At 37.3% G+C, this 24334-nt stretch overlaps 1 protein-coding gene and 2 long non-coding RNA genes across 3 annotated transcripts in view; 2 read left to right on the forward strand and 1 right to left on the reverse strand.

Moving 5' to 3' along the window:
• Positions 1-902: 902 nt before the first annotated feature.
• Positions 903-24334, forward strand: part of PSME4 (proteasome activator subunit 4) — a 102535-nt gene continuing 79103 nt past the window's right edge. The window contains exons 1-3 of the mRNA XM_079110202.1: positions 903-1157; positions 17912-18052; positions 18537-18653. Coding sequence (XP_078966328.1) covers positions 916-1157; positions 17912-18052; positions 18537-18653 — 500 coding nt within the window. The 5' untranslated portion in view covers positions 903-915. The remainder of the gene's footprint in view (positions 1158-17911; positions 18053-18536; positions 18654-24334) is intronic.
• Positions 12982-15639, reverse strand: LOC306643915. Its single transcript, XR_013759120.1, has 2 exons — positions 13550-15639; positions 12982-13470 (listed from the first exon to the last, which is right to left on the reverse strand). It is a non-coding gene; the product is annotated as an uncharacterized lncRNA (long non-coding RNA).
• On the forward strand, positions 18660-23450 carry LOC306643913. The gene is made up of 2 exons (XR_013759116.1): positions 18660-21118; positions 21150-23450. It is a non-coding gene; the product is annotated as an uncharacterized lncRNA (long non-coding RNA).

Below are 24334 nucleotides of genomic sequence, written 5' to 3' on the forward strand. Positions count from 1 at the left end.
CCACTGAACTTTTAAGTCCCTAAAGGGCAGAAACCAGGTGCCCTTAAACTTTCCACCCTAATATCTTTTTTCCCCCCGCCGGTGCTGGGGATTGAACCCAGGGCCTTGTGCTTGCAAGGCAAACACTACCAACTGAGCTATCTCCCCAGCCCCCATCCTAACATCCTAAAGGAGAGTTTGATACACAAAATAGTTCAATTAATATTTGTTAAATAACTTCTTTGGAATGAGGCTGCCAGGAGAATACAAGAATGGTGGAAACTTAAAAGGGACAGAGTGAAAAATTTGTAAGGAAAAGTCGAATAATACGGGGTACGTAGGTTTTTCCAAAAACTTGTGGTCTGGAAACTACTCCAGCTTCAGCGTGAGGGTCAAGGCCAATTACTTTGCCTGAGGCCGCGGCAACTACGGGCACCGAAGGCCGGAGGTGGAGAGCGCGCCGCCCCAGGCGAGGGAGGACAATAGCTTGGAATTCGGCCTCGTGTTTCCGGTGGGGCAGCCTCCCGCTAGGCGGGTGGAGCCCGGAGGTGGGGGCTCCCAGCCCGGCCCACGGCGAGGAAGCGCGGCCCCCTGCGCTCCCGCCGCCACCTCCACAGACGCCGTCGCCTCGCTCCGCCCCGCCCCGCCCCGGAAGTGACTTGAGGCCCGTCCGGAACCTCTGGGCCTGGCGGCTGCAGCGTCACCAGCGGAGCCGGTGCGGGGCGGGCAGAGCGGCCGCTGCCGCCGCCAACGAACCGGGGACCGCGCGGGGCCCAGTAGCACACCGGCCAGGGGAGGGGGCCCAGCGGTCGGGCCGAGAGCGACGGGCCGCCGGCGGCCGCGGGGCGACGACGACGCGGAGGAGGCGGAGCCCGGAGAGGGGTGGGGGCCGGGGAGGGATAGGGTGGGAGGGGGTGGGGGGGTGTCCCTGGGCTCATGGAGCTGATCGAGCGGGCGGGAGGCGGGGATCCCCCGGAGCCCGGCGGGCGTCCCGGGCAGGGCCCGCGGGGCTTCGTTCCGCAAAAGGAGATCGTGTACAACAAGCTACTGCCCTACGCCGAGCGGCTGGACGCGGAGTCCGACTTGCAGCTGGCCCAGATAAAAAGCAACCTGGGCCGGGCAGTGCAGCTCCAAGAGCTGTGGCCCGGGGGCCTCTTCTGGACCAGGAAACTCTCCACGTAAGTGGGCACGGGCCCGGAGCAACGGCTGGAGGCGGGTAGACTGGGGTGGGCTCTTTGTCCGGACGGCTTAACCCGCCACTCTGTCCTGGCTGGAACTGCCCCCTTGCTAGTGCTCGCAAGGGTCGTGACAGAAGCCTGTGAAGCACTCAGCCTCCTCCCTGCCACTTTGCTACGGGACCTCTCGGGTTCTCAGCAGCCTTCTTCGTCCTCACCGGCTGCTACTCCCCAAGCGTTCGTCAGGTTGTTTCTTAGGACTTGCCGGGGCCCTGGGGAAGGAAGAGAGCTGTCCCCAAAGGTCCTCCTTGGAGGTTTGCGCGTGGAGAGATTGGGCAGAGAGGAATTGTCTTTGGGGAAGGAACTCTTGACTTCCCCACTTCTCCCCGTTTCCTCTGGTTCTTTCTTCCCCTGTGATCCCGCCTCTTCACCTCGCTTCGTCAAGTTTCTCGTAACTTTGTGAATGGGAAGGAAGCCCGAGGGAGACTTCTGGGTCCTGTTCGTTTTGTAGATTTGATTGAAAAGATTGGCATAAAATCAGCCCTCGGCTCACTCTTGGACTGTAGAGTAGACGTTTACGTTGAGAATGTTGTCTTAGAATTTGAGGAAATGTGTTGCTTCTGTTGTGACATTTCCTTTGGCGAGACCTTTTACTGTTCTGAGGAAAACACTGAAGAGTGCCATCAGGGTATCCTGGGAGTTGTTAGTATCAGGTATGTGTGAGTTTTTTAGCCGTTTAAGATGAATTATTACCTAAGTCGGTTTGAGGAGGACTCTTGTTCTGTATAAACTAACTGCAAACTAGTGACACAGAAATTAGGGGGAAAAAAAAAGTAAAGGCACTCGGGGGAAAGGTTAGAGATCTTATTTGCTAGGTGGGCATCTGCACTGTCAGCTTTTTATAAAAGAATTTTGCTCTATCTTGTTGGTTGACTGCACCTAAAGCCTGGCAATATTGTATGTTCATCGCATATGGTTACAGATGGATGAACACACAGGACTTAAGTCTCTTGTTCAGTGTTTACTCAAATCTGCTGAGTGAAGTGGGTGATGACTCAGGGTTTTGTAATGCAATAGTCTTATATATTTCTCACAGGATGATTCCTATCTGCCAGTTATTAGGGGGCCTCTGACAAGTTTCTCACCACCTCTTTCGGGTTGATGGGAATAATTATCTTTTTAATTAAAAAAGAGGCAAAACTAAAACACTTAGTTTGTCCTCTTCAAAGAGTGACCATAAAATTTTGAAGTTAACAGCTCTCTTGTCTAGAGTTTAAATAAGTTTGTGGTGGTAGGATCCATGGGAGAATGGGGTGGGGAAAGGAAAGCAATGGAGAGTAAAGAACCATTTTTAGTCAAAACAGAAGAATATTTTATAAATGATTAAAATTCACTTTTTCAAGTGAGCCTCCTAGGTGTTTGTGTTAATTAGACACAGTTAAATGAAGTTTGCTTTGTTCTAGCAACTATCTATTTAAGTCACTTGGTTTAGACTTGCCACAGAATACCATTTTGGGAGACATGAAGAATAGCTCTTTTTAGGTGCACAGTATATATATATGCCAGTGTGGGACTGGGGTTGTGGCTCAGTGGTAGAGTGCTTGTCTAGCACATGTGCAGCATTGGGTTTGATCCTCAGCACCACATAAAAATAAGTAAGCCAAATAAAGGTAGAATGTCCACCTACAACTAAAAATAAAATACAAATAAATATGCCAGTGTGTGAGGACATGTCTGGTTTGCATGTATGAACCTAGAATTTAATTTACACAAGCGTAGTAAAATATTTTCTGAAGTATTTTATTGTTAATGAATTTGATACATTGGCACCAATAGTTTATTTTTTACTCCATCTGCTACTATTTTTATTTATATATATTTAAAAACATTTTTCGTAGTTGTAGATGGACAGAATGCCTTTATTTTTTTATATGGTGCCAACGATGGAACCCAGTGTGTCACACCTGCTAGCAAGCGCTCTGCCACTGAGCTCCAGCTCCAGCCTCTATTTATATAATTTTATGTGGTGCTGAGGATCGAACCCAGTGCCTCACACATGCAAGGTGAATGAACACTCTGCCCCGCCCCAGCAGTAATAGTTTTGTTAGTATTTTGGCTTATTACATAAAAGTAGTTCTTACCTAGGAAGGACTAAAAATACAGTGGAAGCTGATGCTTGATGCTTAGGACAGGGTTGCAATTAAATGGCTTAATACCTGTGAACCCATAACATATTATATATATATATGTAATGTATGTAAAATATAAACATGTATAAAAAGTGTAAGAAATGCTGTTAGGTAGGTTTTAATTTTGGAATTGTGGTTAACTGCTGGAAACCTATTCTTGGGATTGCCCTGTGAAAATTTGAACTTGATGTCCATATTATGATGTTGGGTGTGTTTTTTCCTTCTAAATCATGTTAAGGTAATGGTTTATAGTTGTGCATTTTTTTTAAAGCATTGTGTTGCATAAGTCAAAATCTAAATAATGTCAGAACATGTGATAGCTGAGTAGTGTTCAAACGTCATAGAAGAATGGAAGCAGGAATGAAAATAAAGCCTAGTTTCTCCCACTGGCTTTAGAACCATGGAACAGTTATTTAATCATGTATTTCAGTGTTCCTGTGAGTGAACTAAGGGTGTTGGACCAAATAGGAACCATTCCTAGTCTGATATTCTATGATTTTATTATTGTTTTACACTTTTGAGTTTCCAATAAGCCTTTGTGTATTTTTTCTACAAAGATTGATTGAATAGTTTGTAAACTACTAGAAATAGTTACATAGATCATGTACATTCTTAAAGAAGACCAGAGTATGAAGGCCATTCAGAGGCATTAGGACTGTATCCCCTACTAAAAGTGTGCCTTAATCTGGGTATCACAGGTGTGTTTGAAGCTGAATTCTGATTGAGGAGCTGCTACACTTTTGGGCTTGGGAGATATATATATATATTTGGCCCCCCGTTTCACTTTTTACTTCATTTTAGTAACTTCAGTCCATTCTGAGATTTGTAGATCTATTTAGCAACTCTGACCAAAGGTTATTTCTGTGTCTTTTTTATTATATTTTTTTGTGTCACTGAGGATCAAACCTGGCATATATTGGGCAAGTACTACATCAGTGAACTATATTCCCAGCCATTTTAATTTTTTATTTTGAAGGCCTGGGGTTATGGCTTAGTGGTACAGCGCTTGCCTAGCGCGTGTGAGGCACTGGGTTTGATCCTCAGCACCACATAAAAATAAATAAATGAAGGTATTGTGTCCATCTGCACTAAAAATATATTTTTTTAAATTATTTTTTTAAATTTTGAGACAGGGCCTCACTCAGTTGCTGAGATTGGCCTCCAACTTGTGATCTTCCTTCCTACCTCAGCCTCCTGAGTTGCTGGGGTTACAGGTGTGCACCACCATGCCTGGTGTCTGTGTATTTTTTAAATTGGTCCTGTGATATAATACAAACTCTCATTTACAGACAATTTAAAATTTTAGAACTGCCTGTTGATGAGGGATTTTGTGATAGAACAAGGCAAAGTTTTAAGAAGGTGACAAATAAATTAGAGAAATTAAGGAAAATTAATAAATTAGAGAAAGTAGGACCAAAATAGTGGTCTTTGGAAAATGGCATTATAGACAAATTATGGACTCAGATGATTTGTGTGAATGAAGGGAGTTGAGTAAAGAACTTGTTTTTGCTCTTGACCTTCTGGACCTTACATAAGCGGGAGTGAAGTCTAGTTAGAACACCTCAGTTTATCTAAACCTGGCTTTGCCACCAAGATTCTCATCTTGGTCTTATTTGACTTCTTTTACCTTTATAATTTTTCTTTTGAAGGCAAAGTTGAGATGATTCGTGGATTTTCAAATTTAATAGTTACTAGAGGAGTGTTTTATATAAGCAAAATTTTATAATGTGAGGTTGGATTCCTCAGGCAGATTAAAATGGTTTCTTATCTTTTTAACACTTCATTGATAATAGAATCCTTTACAAGCTTACCCCATCCATGATAATTTCTTGCTTTTTTGTTTTTTTAAAGACAGAATTTTGATTTTAGTTAACTAATATGGTATAATACAAAGCCAATTTAGATATCTTGTATGTCATAGTGACATGTATTTTTTTTTTCCTTTTTTTTGCTACTGGGGATTGAGTCCAGGGGTGCTCAACCACTGAACCCTACCCCCAGCCCTTTTTTATATTTTGTTTTGAGATAGGGTCTCACAAGTTATTTAGGGCCTTGCAAAATTGCTGAGGTTGACCTCAATCTTGCAATCTTCCTTCAACAGACTCTAGAGTTCCTGGGATTATAGGTGAGTGCCACCATGCCTGGTTTATATTCTGCATTGTTTTATGATTAAATGAGTATGGAATCATTTCATTTTCTGAATTGTGGCTCGCTTTTAGATTGAAGGTGCAGTTTAATTATTGCTAACATCATGTAATCTTCCAGAGAGATTATTTTAGTCACAGGCACATAATACATTTAAGAAATTTTAAGTTTAAGTTGGACACAGTGAAGCATGCCTGTAATACCCCAGGGCTCCAGAGGCTGAGAGGAAGGTCAAAGGTTCATAGCCAGCCTGAACAACTTATCCAGACTATCAACAACCTAGTGAGACCCTCTCTCAAAGTAAAAAATAAAGAGGGTGGGGGATGTGGCCCAGTGGTTAAGTACCCTGGATTCACTTCCTGGTACCAAAAACAAATTGTGAAAGGTAGTAAGTGACTACAGGATCATCTGTAAAGCAGGAAATGCTAACTGCTGAATCTCTGTTGGTTATTAACATGAGATAATTAATAAATTTTTTTTCCTTATTTTGTTATCAGGGGTTGAACTCAGGGGCACTTAACCACTGAGCCCCAGCCCCAGCCCTTTTTTTTATATTTTATCTAGAGACAGGGTCTTGCTGACTTGCTTAGGGCCTTGCTAAGTTGCTGAGGCTGGCTTTGAACTTGCCATCCTCCTGTCTCAGCCTCCTGAGTCATGGGGTTATAGGCATGTGTCACCATGCCCAGCACTTAATAAATAATTAATGAGTATCTAATGTGTAAATACTGAAAGTATACCATAAAAATGAGTGCCTTTTATTTGCAAAGTAATCTTGAAATCTTGACAAATTACTACCTTTATCAGTCAACCACTTAGAAGCTTCCGCATGGTGATGCACGCCTATAATCCTAGGGACTCAACTCAGGAGGCTGAGGCAGGAGAATCACAAGTTCCAGGCCAACCTCAGCAACTTATTGAGGCCCTAAGCAACCTTGCAAGATCCTCTCTCAAAATAAAAATTGAAAGGCCTGAGGATGTGTCCCAGTGGTAAAAAAGTGACCCTGGCTTCAATCCCCAGTACCACCCTTCTGCAAAAAAGAAAAAAAAGAAAAAAGAGAACCAGTTAAAGAAAGTAGTAGATGAGGTGTATCTTTGTTACTAAATGATTACAATTCAAAATAGGAACCAAAATTTCTTTGAAATGAGAAAGTTGATTTTCCATTGCGAGGGTAATTGTGAGGGATGTGACTTTTTCTGACAAAGTTGTAGAATAGCACATTAGGTACCTTTGTTTGATTTTTTAAAAAAACTAATCAGCTATTTTTTAGAGCCGTTTTAGGTTCACATCAGAATTGAATGGGAAAGTAGTGTTCTCATAACTTCTTTGTACCACACACACATTCGAATTTTCATAGCATTGTCAGACATACACACACATTTCTTTTGTGGTGCTGGGGATTAAACTCGGGAATTTGCACATGCTAGGCCAGCACTGTATCACTGAGCCCCATCCTGAGACCTTTTTTATTTTACTTTGAGACAGGATCTCACTTCGTTGCCCTGGCTTGCAATCACCCTGACTTGGCCTTCTGGTTGTTTGTGGTAGAACCTCCTTTGCCAGTGATTATGTGTTTTGATTCCAATTTGAACAGTTTTTTGATTTAAGAATTTTTTTATTTAGAACATTTAATATGGAAAATACCAAACATACTGAGAATTACTAATATAATGAACCACATCACTCATCTTAACACACTTATCAACTCATGGTATAGTGTTCCTTTCATTGCCCCCTTTCTAGTTCTTTCTTTCACTGAGCTACAATACATCTGTAGCCCTTTTTGTTGTTTATTGTTTTTTTTTTGTTTGTTTGTTTGTTTTTTTGTTTTAATTTTGAGACAGGATCTCACTTAAGTTGTTTAGGGTCTTGGCCACTACGCCCTGACTTTTGTCCGTTGTTGTGGAGCACATTATTTCATTTCATGAGCATTTTCAGTGTCTTTGAGGGAAAATGAATTAAAACAACAACAAAAATCAATATCTAAAAATATTTTTTTAAAGAAACAAAACTGAAAAAACAAACCAGTTCATTGTCAACTTTGAATGGCTTCAGGAAGTTCTGCTTTGAAAATTTTGTGATTTTACTTCTGAATTTTCATCCATTTGCAATGCGTTAAGGTTTATTACAGTTGAACTTCATGGGTAGGGAGTTTAAAAAAAAAAAAAAACAAAACAACCCAGCAGCTCATTAATGATCATTTTTATACAATTTCTTTTACTCCTACTGAATATTGGAGATTTAGACTTAATCTTGGGATAGCAAGTGTGCGGTTAAGTTATTTCCATTTTAAAAGTGAAGATACTAAGGTTCATAGATTAATACAGAGTAGTAGAAGCAGGATTCAGTTTTCTTGGAACTTTTTTTTAGTTCCTTGTAGAGGGTAGGCACAACTTTTGGTATTTGGTGCATATAAGTAAAAGTTTTCTGTCCTCAGGAAGTTCCAGTGTACTCTTCATGTTCATTTTTGTTCATTTAGAATAGATCGGGCAAAGTGATAGCCCCTCAAGAATTCTAGAGGAAGAAAATATGATTTTTTGGGGGGGGCGTGTATCTGGGGATTGAACTTTAGGGGTACTTTTCCCCATTTGGGTTTTGTTTTCTTTTTGCCTTGAACTTGTTATCTTTCTGCCTTAGCCTCCTGAGTCACTCAGTGGGATTATAGGTGTCCGCCACTATGTATAACTTGAATTCTAAATGTATTACTTTAAATAAAAAATTGCATTATGCCCAGTGGGTTTTGTTTCTGCAGTGCTGAGGATTTAACCAAGGGCCTCCCGCATGTGCATGCTGGGCAAGTGCTCTATACCACTGAGCCACATCCTCAGCCCCTGACCTGTGCTTTGCATTGAGGTACTAGGAAAGAACTTAGAAAATAATAAATTATCATTTGATGTCCTGAGAGCTTAATGTCACTTCCCCCCATGTGTTCCTTGCTGCATGCAGTGTTCTAAAATAACATTGTTATTAAAATACATTATTAATTGAAGTGGAGGCAATTTTTTATTTTATCATATTTTTAGGGATTCTTATTTATTCGTAATACATCTTCTAAAATAGTTTTTATAGTTTTGAAACTTTTGTATTAAGTGAAATTCATTTTCAGTGAATCTCTTTTCCTTCCTTTTAAATATAGAATCTAAATGTTTTCCTCTAACCTTTGTAGAAAAATAGTGTCTAAACAACAAACTGAGAACATTGTAATGAAAGCAACACCAGGAAAATAAAAGGAGCAGCAAATTATCTGATTGTTGAGACCCCCACTGAAATGTGAAAAGCAACACCTAAGTATTGCCATTTGGAATCTTGAGGTTGACTACTTCCATATTCAGCCTATGCAGAGCATTTATTGCCTTTCAATACACTCTCTTGACCCCTTGTTCATACTTTTGTATTGTTTCTATATATAGATTCCTTTCTGTACTGTGAGTTGTTTTGACCTCTTCAACTTTCTACTTCCAACATTTAATAGTTGTGTATGCATTCATAAATACTCATTAATATTAGAATTGCCTTTTTTACTTATAAACTAAAACATTATAAAAATCTAAGAGGTCACTAATTTTGTATTCAAAATGAAGAAAGTGAATACTGGGTTCAAAAGAAAGGAGATGTATAAAATATATAACCAGAGGACTGGAGGAAATGAACATTTTGGTTAAGAAAAATTAGTGTGTTTTATAACCATAAAAGGTATCCCAAACTGGATTTTAGCGAAGTAGATTATATTGTTTGCATTAGGGAGTTTGACCAAGTGTTTCACTTTTTTTTTTTTTTTTCCCAGTGCTGGGGATCCAACCCAGGGCCCTGTGCTTGTAAGGCAAGCACTTTACCAACTGAGCTATCTCCCCAGCCCCCAGTGTTTCACTTTTAAATAAATCTATAATAGTTGTGGTGAAGGACATAGTATCAGAAAATTTAGCTTATAGTTGTTAAAAATTTTTGATAGGTAAACCATTATGTAATAGTAATGCTAATTTTGTTTGTTTTTTTTCCCCCCACAATACCTGGCCCTTAAATATTTGAGATTAAAGATTTTCCTTTCTAAGAAAAAAATAACACTATTACAAGGTGAAATGGGTATAAAAATAGTATTATAGTGCAGACAAATTCAAGATTACTTAAGAATTATTAAAAATATTTTATAATTTTTTCTAAGGTAGATTGTCTAAAGGGATATGGTATGGAACACGTGGGTGTTTCATTTTCTGGTGATTTTCTTTTTTAAGGAAATTATGAAGTATATGTTTTTAGAGCAAGAAATCTTAACACAGTCTTTTCCTTGTGAGTTTGTATGTTTGAGCTGATGTTTTTTTCTATGTTACTCTATTAAGATGACTTTTGAATGGAGTTGGAAAATTTTGTCGGATTCCTGAAGAGTTAAATTGGGGTAGTTTGTGTTCTGAGGGAGGTAGGTTACTTCCAGAGATCCTAATTAATAAAATGTTAGTTTTCTGTAAACCTTGGAACAAATGGAGTTGCCTCTTCTGTATAAGGTAGGGGAAAAGTTACTATGTAACAGATCCAGAAATGATTTGGAACTTGATTTTTTTAAAAAATCATAAATTAATAGGCAGAATTATCTTAGTAAGATCTTTTTACTTTTTTGGGGCGGGGGGTTGTAATCTATCATCTGTACATAATTTTCCAAAAGAGTCATGACTAAGTGGCTTGGCAAATAAGTTTGATAGATTTTTTTTTTTTTTTTTTTGTGGTACTGGGGATTGAACACAGGACCTTGTGCTTGCAAGATAAGCACCTCTACCAACTGAGCTATATCCCCAGCCCAAGTTTGATAGGTTTTAACCACTTCTTTTTAAAAATTTTTTTATTTAAAAAAATATTTTTGTAGTTGTAGATGGACAAAATCCCTTTATTTTATTTGTTTATTTTTACGCGGTGCTAAGGATCTAACTCAGGCCCTCACACATGCTAGGCAAGCACTCTGCCCCTGAACTATAGCCCCAGCCCAACCACTTCTTGTTTTGGGTAAAGTAGAATTATTAGAGTACGTTTGGCAGTAATGAAGATGAGTGTTGATCATCTTTGTTTCAGTTTTGTGTGTATATATGTGTGCACTGGTTTATATTTGTTACTGTGGATTGTGACCAAAACATTTTTTAAAAGCCACATTTATAACAAGTTGTGTTCTATATAATCAGCTGGTACTTGTTGAGATACAGGAAATGAAAAATGAAGTTATAACAGTTTAAAAATATGAGGAACCTGAGGGATTTTTTTTTTTTCTTTTCCCTGAAGGATCTTAGAAGAGCATTATTAAAATGTTGAATGAGTGACACAGAGATAGCACCTACTACATACTGAGTGGTTTATCATGGCAGCACTATGCTAATGCTTTACATTCATTATTTCATTTAATTCTTACAAACAACTCTATGAACTGTAGGTATATTATTCCAGTTTAACCTTTGAAGAAATGAGGCTTAATGAAGATGCCTTGAGTCTGCTTGGACTGTTCTCAGTGTCATATATGGAGTGGCTTAAACAACTTTTATTTCTCCCTAGAGGTTGGAAATCTGAGATTGTTTTGTCAGCATGGATGGGTTCTGAGTCTTCCTGATCTGGTGGGGAAGGGAGCTAGCTCTTTCTGACTCTTCTTTATTGAACATTAAGCCCAAGACTACCTCCCCAGAGTCTCATCTCAAAATACGTTGATATTGGGGATTAGGGTTTTCAACATATGAATTTAGGGGAGGGAGTGCATAAGCATTCATTTGTAGAGGCTTTTTTTTTATGTCCAGTTTACCTGATGACCACAGAGATCTTGCTGTTATCCACTGTGTTGGTTTTTAAAAAAAAAAAAAAAGTTTTAAGGCTATATAGCCTGGGAATTCTACCCAGGGGAAGCATCACACCTAACCTTGAGATAGAATTTAGTAAGGTAAGAAGGAACTCAAAGCCATTTAATGTGGGGGCACAGAGATGAATGGGCAAATTGGTATGACTGTTAAAGTCTATACTCAGAGCATTACTGAAATAATCAGTTACCTGTCTCCCTTTCTAGGGTACGTGCTCCAGGGCCATTTGTTATTTGTTTTTATGTTCGCATTGCCTGATGCCACGTCTGGCTCATAAATGACACCCAGTTAAGCATTTCAAAAAGTTATTAACTTCATTCATTCCTCAAGAGAGAAACAACTGTTAGGTATTAATTGTAAGTGACTGTTAATCTAGAAATAGTGTCAGTTTTAATAAGTCATTTGGAGCCTTCCATCATTTTAAAGATGATAGTTGGTTTTAGGCATTTTGGAAATCTGTTTTTGAAATAATTTGGTTTAATGCGTTTGAATATGTTGGTTTGAGTTCTTTTTTTTGAAAATTAGTCCTTCTGAGCTGTTTGTAATTATACAAGCCAGTATATTCCTCAAGATACACTTTTTAGTACTTTCAGTCATTTGAAAAGTTTCTCAGAATGTTCATTTGATTTCATTTCAGAGTTGTGGGTTCAGTGGATGTAGAAGCATGATCCCTTACATCAAGTAACTCTCAGTCACCAAAGGAAACAACGTGATATATGCATGCATAACTATAACATGAAATATGAAAAATAGTTATTTGGCATACATTATTATGGGCTAAGAGGATAGAGATGGTACTTTTGGTTGGGAATGGAGGAAGGCTATGAAGGAAGGATGTGTTGAAGGATAGATAGGCTTCCAAGGATGTGAACAGATAATTCACATGAAAATAATTATTGTATATAAAGAGCAAATTTATTTAAAAATTTTTTTTAGTTGTACATGAATGCAGTACCTTTATTTTTATGGGGTGCTGAGAGTCGAACCCAGTGCCTCACGTGCAAGGCAAGTGTTCTACCACTGAGCCACAACCCTAGCTCAGCAAACTTCTTAAAATACATTTAGCCTCATAACTAATATGAATTGAAGTTGAATGTGGTGGTACACACTTGTAATCCCAGCAACTCAAGAGGCTGAGGCTGGAGGATTGCAAGTCTGAGCAACTTGGTGAGACCCTGTCTCAAAGTAAAAAATAAAATGGGCTGGAGATGTATTTAGCTTGGTGGTACAGTGTCCTTGGATTCAGTCTCCAGGTCAAAAGAAAAAAATATGAATTGAAATTGATTATATTAATATTACTTTTTTAATGATTTTCATGGACTTTAAAAAGCATATGTTGTGTTCCAATCTCTCTGGGGAATTTATGAAAAACTGGTAACCAGAGCCCCACTCTATAACACTTAAGTCAGTATTTTTCATACATTCGTTAGTTGTCTCTGTTTTCATAGCCATATGAGGGAACCCAGGTTTTACAGACACACAGGAAATTAAATAACTTTCCCAGTGGACTGACATAGAGCAGTTTAAATTCTCAGCAAATAAAAATGTAGAACCATGCTATTCCAGCTTGCTTGGCTACTGTGTTGAAATAAAAAAATATCCTATGCAGAGTTGATGATAATGTTAGGAGTTGCAAAGTAAGTTTGAATGAAAACATGGAATACTCTCTTTCTCTCTTTTTCTTTTTCAGTATTAGAAATTGAACCCATGAGTGCCCTACCATGGAGCTGTACACCCAACCCTTTTTAATTTTTTATTTTGAGATGGGGACACATGCTAAATTGCTGGAACTGGCTTTGTATTTGAGAGATTCGAGATTCTCCTCCCTCTGCTTCCCATGTTACTAGGATTCACAGGTGTTTACCACCACACTCAGCCTTAAGACATTCTCCAACTTTATTTTTTAGATATTTTTTGGTACTGGGAATTGAACCCAGAGGCACTTTGTCACTGAGGTATGCCCCAGTACTTTTTATTTTTTATTTTGAGACAGGACCTCAAGTTGCTGAAGCTGGCCTTGAACTTGGGAATCCTCCTGTCTCAGATTCTTCCCAAGTTGCAGGGATTACAGGCATGGCACTCAGCCATTCTTTACTTTTTAAGTTTATTTTTGGGTACTGGGGATTGAACCCAGGGGCACTTTACCACTGAGCTACATCCCTGACCTTTTTTTTTTTTTTTTTTTTTTTGAATCATTCTGTCATATTTTTTTTTTCCCTTTCCTCCCCACCCCTCATCTCGAACTTTTTTATTTTTTATTTTGAGACAGGGTCCCCACTAAGTTGCTTAGGGACGCTCTAATTTTGCTGAGGCTGACCTTGAACTTGAACTTCTTCTGCCTCTGCCTCTTCAGTGGCTTGGATTACAAGTGTGTCCTACCACCACTCCTGGCCCATTCTTCACTTTATAAACACCTAACTTTGTTGCGTACCAGCAGTCACTTGAAATTAGTGTGTGTGTGTGTGTGTTGTGTGTGTGTGAGAGAGAGAGAGAGAGAGCGCGCGAGAGAGAGGTAGAGAGATACTCTTTTCTTGTTCCTCAGCATGTTCTAGATGGAGGGGAAAGGGGAGAATGGAACATTCTGTTAGTTGTGTCTCCTTGCCATATCAGTACCCAGTTGTTGATCCATTATTCTATCTAGACAGATTTCTAATCTTTCAAGGTCAGTGATCACTTAATATATGATGAAACTTTTGTTAAACAAAAAGAATCACAAAACCCTATTAACACTTCCTTTATCCTATTTTTCTATTGTATATTTAATTTTATAATTGTACCTGGAAATTCATATCCTATGTGTGATTGTCTCATATCTGATTGTGAGTTCTTTGCCTAAAGGAGATGTTTTGAGACATATTCTTGCCCTGTACATATCATTTGCTCTGGCAGGACTTTTTGAATAAAATAGATGATTGAGTGAAAAGAGGAGAGATGGGCTTAATGAAAAAACCCTTGCTCTGAGAAGTTTTATCTACATTTTAAATATTATTTGTAGTAGTGAGAGTTTTGTTCCTGGAGTAAAATCAAAGTAATTTATTTTTTATTTCCTAGTTTTCTTGGCTACTTTTGGCTCTCTGTCTCTTTAGTATATATTTTTATTTGGTAGACCCTTGTGAAGAGAAGAAAAGAGTGGAACTGATAAATTGACAGAAAAGTGTATATTTGTTTGCTTTGGGTATGGAGGGTGGTGAGTTGAAGTTAGTATACAAAATTATTTGGGGGTTTGTTCATAAATTTCATGGGTCATGATAGCTCTTCTTACTGTAAAATGCTTGTCATTTAGCAAGGTATTAAGGGACATTTTATTTTGTTCATTGTATTTGTGGTACTCAAGGCGTCACATGAGGACTACACCACTGAGCTTTTTACCAGCCCTTTTTGAATTTTATTTTGAGACAGATCGCATTAAGTTGCCTAAGCTGACCTTAAACCTGCAGTCCTCTTGCCTTGGCCTCCTGAGTAGCTGAGATTACTAAGTAGGTGTGGGCTACTGAGCCTGATTGTAAAAGACATTTTAAAATGTCCTTAATATTACCATTTATTCAATTTTTTTCATTTTAGTAAGACTTCATTGTTTTAACATGTAATTCTTGCATATTTCTTTAGTTGTTGGACCTTTATTCATTTATATGTGGTGCTGAGAATCTAACCCAGTGCTTCATGCATAGTATGCAAGCAGTTTACCACTGAGCTACAACTCTAGCTCCTCTTCTTAACTTTAAAGAAGACCAATTTATTAATTTTCCTTTTATGGTTAGTACTTTTTGAGCTTTTGAAAAAAGTCTTTTGAGTTGTATTTTGAGAAATGCTTAAGTAAAGAACTGCTTGCTGGTTTGTGAGGGATTAGAGGAAATAAAAGGTTTTGAGAAATTCCCTGATGCTAAGCTTTTGTCAGCAGCTCTAGCCCTCCAAACAAGGAATTCACCCCCCACCACTAATTTATTATATAGTATTAAAATTTGGGTTTTGTGAATTTTACACCTCTAATGTGATGAAGGTATCTGTCTACTGCAATAGAAACAATGGTTGTATCTAAGTTATAAAGTAGTGTTAATCCAAATTTTTCACAAAAGTATTCTAACTGTAGGGGAGAATGTATAACTCCAGGGGCATCTGGAGTCTTGGCAAGGTCTGAAGTAGTTACTGAAATCAGAGAATATTTCTTTGAACTCTCCTGTTTCATCTTTGTGCCAGTTTTTTTATTTTTTGTTTGTTTTTTGGTAGAGGGACACAGTACCTTTATTTATTTCTGTGTGGTGCTGAGGATCAAACCCAGTGTGTCACACATGCAAGGCAAGTGCTCTGCCACTGAGCTAAAACTGTTGCTTTTTCTGTGCCAGTTTTTAAGAGTAGCTTTTAAATTATTTTAAATTATTTTTTTTTTACCTGTAATTTTAGGGTGCAGTCAAGGGGAAAGCTTCAGGGATTTGCAACTATGTTTATATAGCAGCCTCAGGTATCATTGGTAGCCCTGAGATTGGGGTCTTTTTTTTTTTTTTTTTTTTTTTTGTGGTGCTGGGGATCGAACCCAGGGCCCTGTGCTTATAAGGCAAGCACTTTACCAACTGAACTATCTCCCCAGCCCTTAGATTGGGGTCTTTGTATAATGTCTTTGCTGATTCATATGCTTGACCACTAGAGGGTTGTTAAGAAACTTTTATAGTAATTACAGGCATAATCAAAATGATCTCATGTATCATTATTCTTCTTAAAATGTTCAGTCTCTTAGGAACTAAGGTGAGGTGATGGGATTATACCTTGAAACCACAAAAAAAAAAGCTGAAAAAAATTCACAATAGCCTGAGAATATAAGAAACAGTACTCTGAATGGACCAGAAACTTTGAGGTATTTCTGGAAGATTGAAATACACGTAGGTGCCCTAACTTTAAAAGTTAGGCATAGGTTTAATTTGATTTTATCTGTTGGGGAAGTACTAAAGAACACGTGGGGAATAGTAATGTTCTCATTTCTTCTGACTTGTGTTTGTAAAATGACTCTCCTCAAAGGGGTTTATGAATTTAAGTATTGAGTAATTTTGTTCTAAATAAATTTTGAGTTTACTTCTGACACCTTCCATATTCTATGAGCAGTCATTGAATTTTGAAACCTTTTTTCTTAAATTTGCTTATTTTGGTACTTTTGATTACATTGTTTTCTAATGTTAAAAATGTGAAAATTATGCTTTTGCGATAAAATACTCAATTGTTTTTGGTAATAATTATAATTGAGTTAATGCTTGGAAACATAACTACATGTTCTGTAACTTGTTATATTGTTTCAAGATTTTAAGCAGACCATATCCATTCTTGTTTATTTAATTTTTAAAAAAATATATTTTTTAGTTGTAGATACACACAATGCCTTTATTTTTATTTATTTATTTTTACCTGTTGCCTCATACGATCTAGGCAAGTGTTCTACCACCGAGCTACATCCCCAGTACTTTTTATTTTATTTTGAGACAGAGTCTCTTTAAGTTGTCCATGCTAGTTTTGAACTTGTGATCTTTCTCTCAGCCTCCAAAGTAGTTGGGATTACAGGCGAGCGCTACCACACTGGGCTATCATATCTATTCTTTTTTGGTACTGGGGATTGAAGTCAGGGGTGCTTTACCACTGAGCTACATCACCCAGCCCTTTTTTTATTTTGAGAGACCCTCACAAATTTGTTGAGACTGCTCTTGAACTTGGAATCCTCCTGTCTCAGCCTCCCAAGTTGCTGGAGTTACAGGCACATACCACCACACCCAGCTTATCATATCCATTCTTAAAACAAAGGGACTAGTACAGTAAACTGGATTTGTGCTCTTTATCTGTTTACCTTTAATTATGTTATAGTTTGCTATTTTTAAGTAGTTTCAGTTCAGTGATATTTTGAGTGTTTGCTCAATAAAGGAAGGAGATGAAACTCAACTGAAGACCAATTATCATAACAATAAGACAGTATAATTTGGATTTGCCATCAAATGTTGTTGAGAACTCAGTTATTATTTTAAACCCTTTGCTCTTAAAATACTTATTTGGTAATCTCTTGATTGAAGTACAGAATTCTTTGCTGCACAATGATTAGAATGAAAATAAAATGTTTAACATTAGAGATACTTATAATTAAGATGTCACCACACCTTTTATTTTATGTGTTTGTGGTTTTAAAAAAACCCACATAACATACACCCTCTTAACAATTTTAAATGTATGGTACAATATTGTTAGCTATATGTATGTTTTAAATAAGTCTCCAGAATTTTTTAATCTTTGCATAACTAAAACTCTATACCAGTTGAAGAAGAACTTGCCATTCCCCTCTTAGCAAGTACAATTTCTGTTTCTGAGTTTGATTGTCTTAGGTACCTCATGTTAATGGAATCTTGAAGTATTTGTCTTTTTTGAGTGGTTGACAATGTCATTTAAGTTCATCCATGTTGTATTATATGACAGAATTTCCTTCTTTATCTAAAGCTGAACAATCCTTTGTATTAAGAATATCACATTTTCTGTAATCATTCATCCCTTTATGGACATCAGATTACACATCTTGACTGATATGGATTATATAATGAGAAACACTAATGTGTCATATTTTTAAAGGCTTATCTTTTCTTGCAGATATATTCGACTTTATGGGAGAAAATTTAGCAAAGAAGATCATGTTCTTTTTATTAAGTTATTGTATGAGCTGGTATCAATTCCAAAACTGGAAATCAGCATGATGCAGGGATTTGCCCGTCTCTTGATCAACTTGTTAAAGTAAGTCCATTTCCTACGATTTCTGCTAAGGTTTTAATTTTTGTTTGTTTTTCTTTGGAAGTTTCAGGAAATGAGAGCCACTTTGGGAAAAGGTCACAGAAAATGTTATCATAGGTTTAATTTTGTGTATCATTTAACCTTTTAAATAAAATAGGAATTTTTTTTTTTTTTTTTTTTTTGGTGCTGGGATTGAACCCAGGGCCTTATGCGTACAAGGCAAGCACTCTACCGACTGAGCTATCTCCCCAACCCCTAAAATAGGAAATTTGTTTGCAGTAATGGTGGCATAAATTTAAGTGTCCCTTTTAATCTAGTCTTCTTTGAGCAGCAACAAGAATCTGATACATTGTTCTTTATAATATTGTTTTCTGCCTGTGAATGTCTGAATGGGGTAAAACAAAAGCTACCATGATTAATTGTGGTTTCTATGTAGTATGTGTGATACACACATACATGTTTTTTGTTTTTTTTTTTTTTTAACTAGGAAAAAGGAACTTCTTTCAAGAGACGATTTGGAGTTACCTTGGAGACCACTTTATGACATGGTAGAGAGAATATTATATTCCAAGACAGAGCACCTGGGATTAAATTGGTTTCCTAAGTAAGTGTTTCTGATAAAGTACTTCTTGGGTGGCACTTGACTTTAGGGGATTGGTCATGATTGAAGAATATTGGATCTTTTGAAATAGGCAAGCAAATGTACATTTTAATGTGCTCATTTCTATATAACTTGACTCTTTAGAAAATTCATTGCCCTTTTGAAATTATATGAAAGCTGCTATTCTCAAGACTTTCCCAGCCAGTGTCACATAATAACCAAAGAAAGCAAGAGCCTGGTGCAGTGGTATAGGCCTGTAATCCACCAACTCTGGAGGCTGAGGTAGGGGGATTACAGGTTTAAAGCCAGTCTCTGCAATTTAGGAGATCCTGTCGCAAAATAAAAGTAGAAAGAACTGAAAGTGTAAATCAGTGGTAGATTACCCCTGGGGTCAAAAGGTAAAAGAAAAAAAGATTATCAAATGTGTGTTACTTCTGATGATACAAATTAGATTTCAAGAAATATCTCTTCCTTTTCTCTTTCTTTTCTCTTTCCTGGGGTTTAACTCGGGAGGGCTCTACCACTGAGCTGTACCCCCAACCCTTTTTATTTTTATTTTGAGACCAGTTCTCACTAACTTGCTCAGGCTGGATTCAAACTTGTGGTCCTCCTGCCTCAGTGTCCTGAGTTGCTGAGATTACAGGTGAGGGACAGTGCCTGGCTTTAGCATTTTTCATAATATATCTCTGTGTATGTGTTTTCCTTTTTGTTTTTTTGGTTGGGGTCTTTTTTTTCTTTTTTGGAGTTGGGTATCGAACCCGGGGCTTTGTGTATGTGAGACGAATACTTTGCCACTGAGCCCAGCCCTCCGCATGTGTTTTAATTTTTCTAGTAAAATGGATGCTTCAAGAAGATCCTTGCATTTTCCAGAGCATTCATATTCCTGAAAACATATACTCCCAGTTAAAGAATGTCAGTTTCAGTGATTGACTGTTTTTAGAGTGCAGACCATTCTAACTGCACAGTCCTTGGTTTTTACCATTTCCTGGTAATGTTCAGAATTATAAATGTCTTACTGATTATTGACTTCTGGCACATAATGTTTCAACTCTGTAAGACCTCTACTTTTTGTAAATTTTATATTTTATTTTGAATGTACAGAGTACAATATAATCACCTGTCTTTTTAGCTTAATAGTGATTTCAGACTTGACCACTTAATGTCATTTCTCTTTGTTAACCAGGGGTTCAGTTGTGACCTAGCCCATAAATTTTAGCATTTAGGGCTTAAAATGATTTCAAATATATGATTATTATTATATTATTAAGGTTTATTTTTAGGGAATTTTTCTTCAGATTTTAATTGCTATTTCCTTTCATTGTCTAGAATTATTTGTCATATACTTAAGTACTCATTTCCCAAAAAGTAACATTTTATGTCTATATTAATTTTTTTCTCCTATTTTTGGTACCTAGGATTGAACCCCCAGGGGTGCTTAACCACTGAACCACATTCTCAGCCCCCCACCCCCCCTTTATTTTGAGACAGTCTTGTCAAGTTGCTTAGGGCTTTGCTAAATTGCTGAGGCTGGCCTTGAATTTGCATCCTCCTGCCTTAGCCTCCTGAGTTCCTGGGATTACAGGAGGGTATCACTGTGGCTGGCATTCTTTGTATTTTAAAGAAACACTGGTTCTCCTGAAATCTTTGCTTGATTTAAATAAGTGACTATGACTGATTCAGCACTCCATTTTGTATTTTATAATTAACTATTTAAAATTTACAAATGATATAAACCAACTGGGAGTGTAGTTCATTGTAGGGTGTCTGATTATTAGCATGTACAAGAGCCTGAGTTTAGTCCCCAGCACCTAATAATAATATCACTTATAACCTATAACCTACCTATATGTTCATTATGTATATTCAGTGGCAAAAATAAATAATACTTTAACCTCAAAACAGAAATAATAGGAAAGCGGTTCATTATAAAACAATGTATGTTTCACCCATGCACATGCATATTGTGTCATTACACAAAAAGATACAATATAGTATTTGAATTTTGCATCTAATCTGAATATGTTTGGATATTTTTCTCAAATGCTCTCTAGGTAAGTGCTCTAACACAGACCCCCCACTCCCACCTCACCCCTACCCCATGGTGCCGGGGATTGAACCTGGGACAACTTAAGGTCTCATCCATACTAGCCAAGTGTTTTGCCACTGAACTATACCCCCAATTCCTTTCTCACACCCTTCCAAGTACTTTCTATATGGGGCTTAGGAACTCAACAAATTTGCTACATCTTATCTTAGATTCAAACAATGAAAAATCTCTGTCTCATTCTTCAGTCCCTTATATTTTCTTCTTACTGGTCCAGTGCTCTTTGCTTTGTTTTTTTCTTGTTTTTAATTCTGTAACACCCAGGCCTTCTCAATTTCCAATTCAGTAGTCTTTTTCTTGTATCAGTGCTTCTCAGCATTTTCATTAACATCCCCTTCGTATCCCCAAGGTATACCTAAAAGGGGTCCTGGAGTGAGGTTGGTGTACCCAAAGAGGTCCTGGAGTGAGATATTTCTTGAAACTTTCATATTTTCTCTTAAATGTTCATATCTGGTATAGTTAATATTTTTATAAGCAAACATTTCTCTGTATATCTCTGACTAAAATTGATGCTCTAGGAAGTTGAGCTATATTGGTCTAGTGGTGTGAGGTATTTCACACAGTGCTGTGTACCTTCACTATACAGAGTATACATTGTGAAGTACAGCACTATTGATTGAGTTTCTTCTTTGAAATAATAATAAGTGTTCAAGTTTAAAGGATTCAGAAAGAATACTGGGAATCTGAAACTTGCTTTTAAGAGGACTTGGTGAGAAGCAGCACTGTAGGAAAAAATTAGAAACTTAGTGTGTCTGTAAAAGTTTAAAAGTGGGCCAAGTATTGTGGTATACACCTTTAATCCCAGTTACTTGGGAGGTGGAGGCAGGAGGATGGAGAGTTCAAAGCCAGCCTCAGCAATGGCGAGGTGCTAAGCAACTCAGTGAGATTCTCTATAACACAAAATAGGGCTGGGGATGTGGCTCAGTGTTTGGGTTACCCCTGAGTTCAATCCCTGGTACAAAAGTCCGGCCAGCTTGGGCAATGTAATGAGATCTTGTCTCAAAATTTAAAAAAAAAAAAAAAAACGGCAGGGGGTGTAACTCAGTGGTAGAGTGCCCCTGGGTTCAATTCCCAGTATCCCAAAACAAAACAAAACAAAACTTAAAATGGTGCTTAACACATTTTGAAAGAGTGTAAGTCTTGAATTGAGGATTCTAGTAGTCTTTGCAGAAGTAGGAAGCCATAATGGACAATTTCTTCCTTACTCCTCTGAGCAATCCTCTGTTCTCTGAATTTTTAATAATTTTTAAATTGCTTTTTTGCTTGACATTTTGTTTCACACACTACTATAGCAGTGCTTTAAATTTATAGTAACTGGATAGATTTAGTCTTTACATTTTATTTACAAAACCCCTTAGCTTAAAAAGAGCCACTTAATATGGCATGCCTTTAGTACTGGTATTTTTGTTTTGAGTATTTTCATCTTAGATGTATTCTGACACATTTTACAACAGTTTTGTCAGCTGACTGCAGTGTGTTAATACTATTTTTAAAATACTATTTTTATAATCAGACTGAAAGATTGCTTCATTTGTTAGCTGTTTGTCTTTCAAATCTAAAAGTTGTATCCCTTATGTGTTTATCCTTACTGAAATGCCCTGCTTATAGTGCCATACATTTCAGGATTATTTGGAACAAAGGTTAACAACTTCTTTCTCTCTGCTCTCCTCCTTTTCCTTTCCTTTCCTTTCTTTTATTCTCTCAGGCTCCTCTTTTCCCTTGTTTTTTTTCCTTTCTCTACCTTAATGGCAAAGGGCTTTTTTCTTCACTCTCATCTATTTCTGCTTCCTAATGGAGAAAGAAATTAGTAGTTTTTAATTTGATAGAAAAAGCAAAATTGGAAAGGAGATAATTATTGAACTTGACCCTAGAAATGTAAGAATTGATTATCCTTTACTTCATAAAGGAACATGAATTGCAAGTTAGAAATATAGGCAGCACACAAATTGTAGAGTATTGCTGCGAACAAAATGTGAGGGAATTATGCATAGATCAGTTTTTACAAAGGGGCACAGATAACTCATTTTTTAAAATAATAGGAATAGTATTTGGTACTGGAGATTGAACCCAGGGGCACTTTTCCACTAAGCTACTTCCCCAGTCCTTATATAAGGACTATATTTATTTTGTATTGGGGATTGAACCCAGGGGCACTTAACACTGAGCCACATCCCCAGCCTTTTTTATATTTTATTTAGAGACAGGTTCTCACTGAGTTACTTAGGGCCTCAGCCTCCCAAGCCGCTGGGATTATAGGTATGCACCACCACTCCCAGCTATTTATTTTTGAGATGGATCTCATTAAGTTTTTGAGACTCTTCTTGAATTTGTGATCCTACTTCCTCAGCCTCCTGAATCTTTGGGATTATGGGCATGCACCACTGTATCAGGCACTAAATACTGATTATTAATATGGTATTTGCAATGATTTTTTTTTTTTTAAGTGGTAGTTGTGGGGATTGAACCCAGGGCCTCACATACACCAGGTAATCATGATTATGGCTGAGCTAAATCCCCAACCTCTGATTTTTAATGCAGTGTTTGAGAAACATTCTGTTTACTTTTAAAGTTTTTTTTTTTTTTTTTGCAGTACCAGAGATTTAACCCACTTCCGTGCAAATGCTAGGCAAGTGTTTTATAATTAAGCTGCCTTCCGAGTCCTTTTTATTTTTATTTTTAAATTTTGAAATGTAATGCCTAAGCTGACCTCAAACTTTTGATGCTCTTGCTTCTGTCTCCCAAGTAGTTGGGATTAGAAGTGGGCCACCATGCCTGACTGAATACATGATTTTTTGTTAATGATTTTTGATAGTGCTACAGTGTTTGATAGGTTGTGTCTATGGTACAATACTTTTTTTTTTTTTTTTTTTTTAAGAGCTGATTGTTTCTTTCTTTCTTACAGTGTGTAGTATTATATTAAATCTCTTAGGTGAATGCTCTACCATTGACTTATGTCCCTAATTCTAAAAAACTGATCTCGGGGCGAGCGGGGGGGGAAAGAATAAAAGACTTTAGTTAAAATTGATCAGGTTTGTCATTTAAAGTAGTTGTATTTGTTCTTTTTACAAATGGTAAGGATTCCAACAATTTTTTAGCATTTGCCATAGAGAGGGACTTTTGGTACTTTTCTCTTTAATTTTAATGAAAAACCAGTGCTCAGGCATCATCAATTTTAAAGATGTTATTTTTAACTTTATTTATAGTGTAATTACCTTGACCTTAATTTTGAACGATGTGACTGTGAAAATGACTACTTGCTTATTTAACTGAGTAATATTAGATTTTGAAAGATTAGGTGGATGGAAAATATTTAACTGATCTATGGTGTGTTTTGTTTATATTTAGAGAAGATGAAACTGACTCCTATGTGAAGTGTTTGGCACATGCTTGCATAAGAAAAAGAATACTGTATAGGCAGTTCCCATTAAATTACAAGATTAAGGCAGATAAATACAGAATGTGCTATTATTATAGTTTCTCATTTATGAAAAAGTAAACATTATTCTGAAATCCTTTTTTAATGTGTGGTACTGAGAATTGAACCCAGGGGTTATATCCCCAGTCCTTTTAAAAATTTTTT

This window comes from Sciurus vulgaris, assembly GCF_902686455.1.
Source record: "Sciurus vulgaris genome assembly, chromosome: 14".
In the NCBI taxonomy this organism is placed as follows: Eukaryota; Metazoa; Chordata; class Mammalia; order Rodentia; family Sciuridae; genus Sciurus; species Sciurus vulgaris.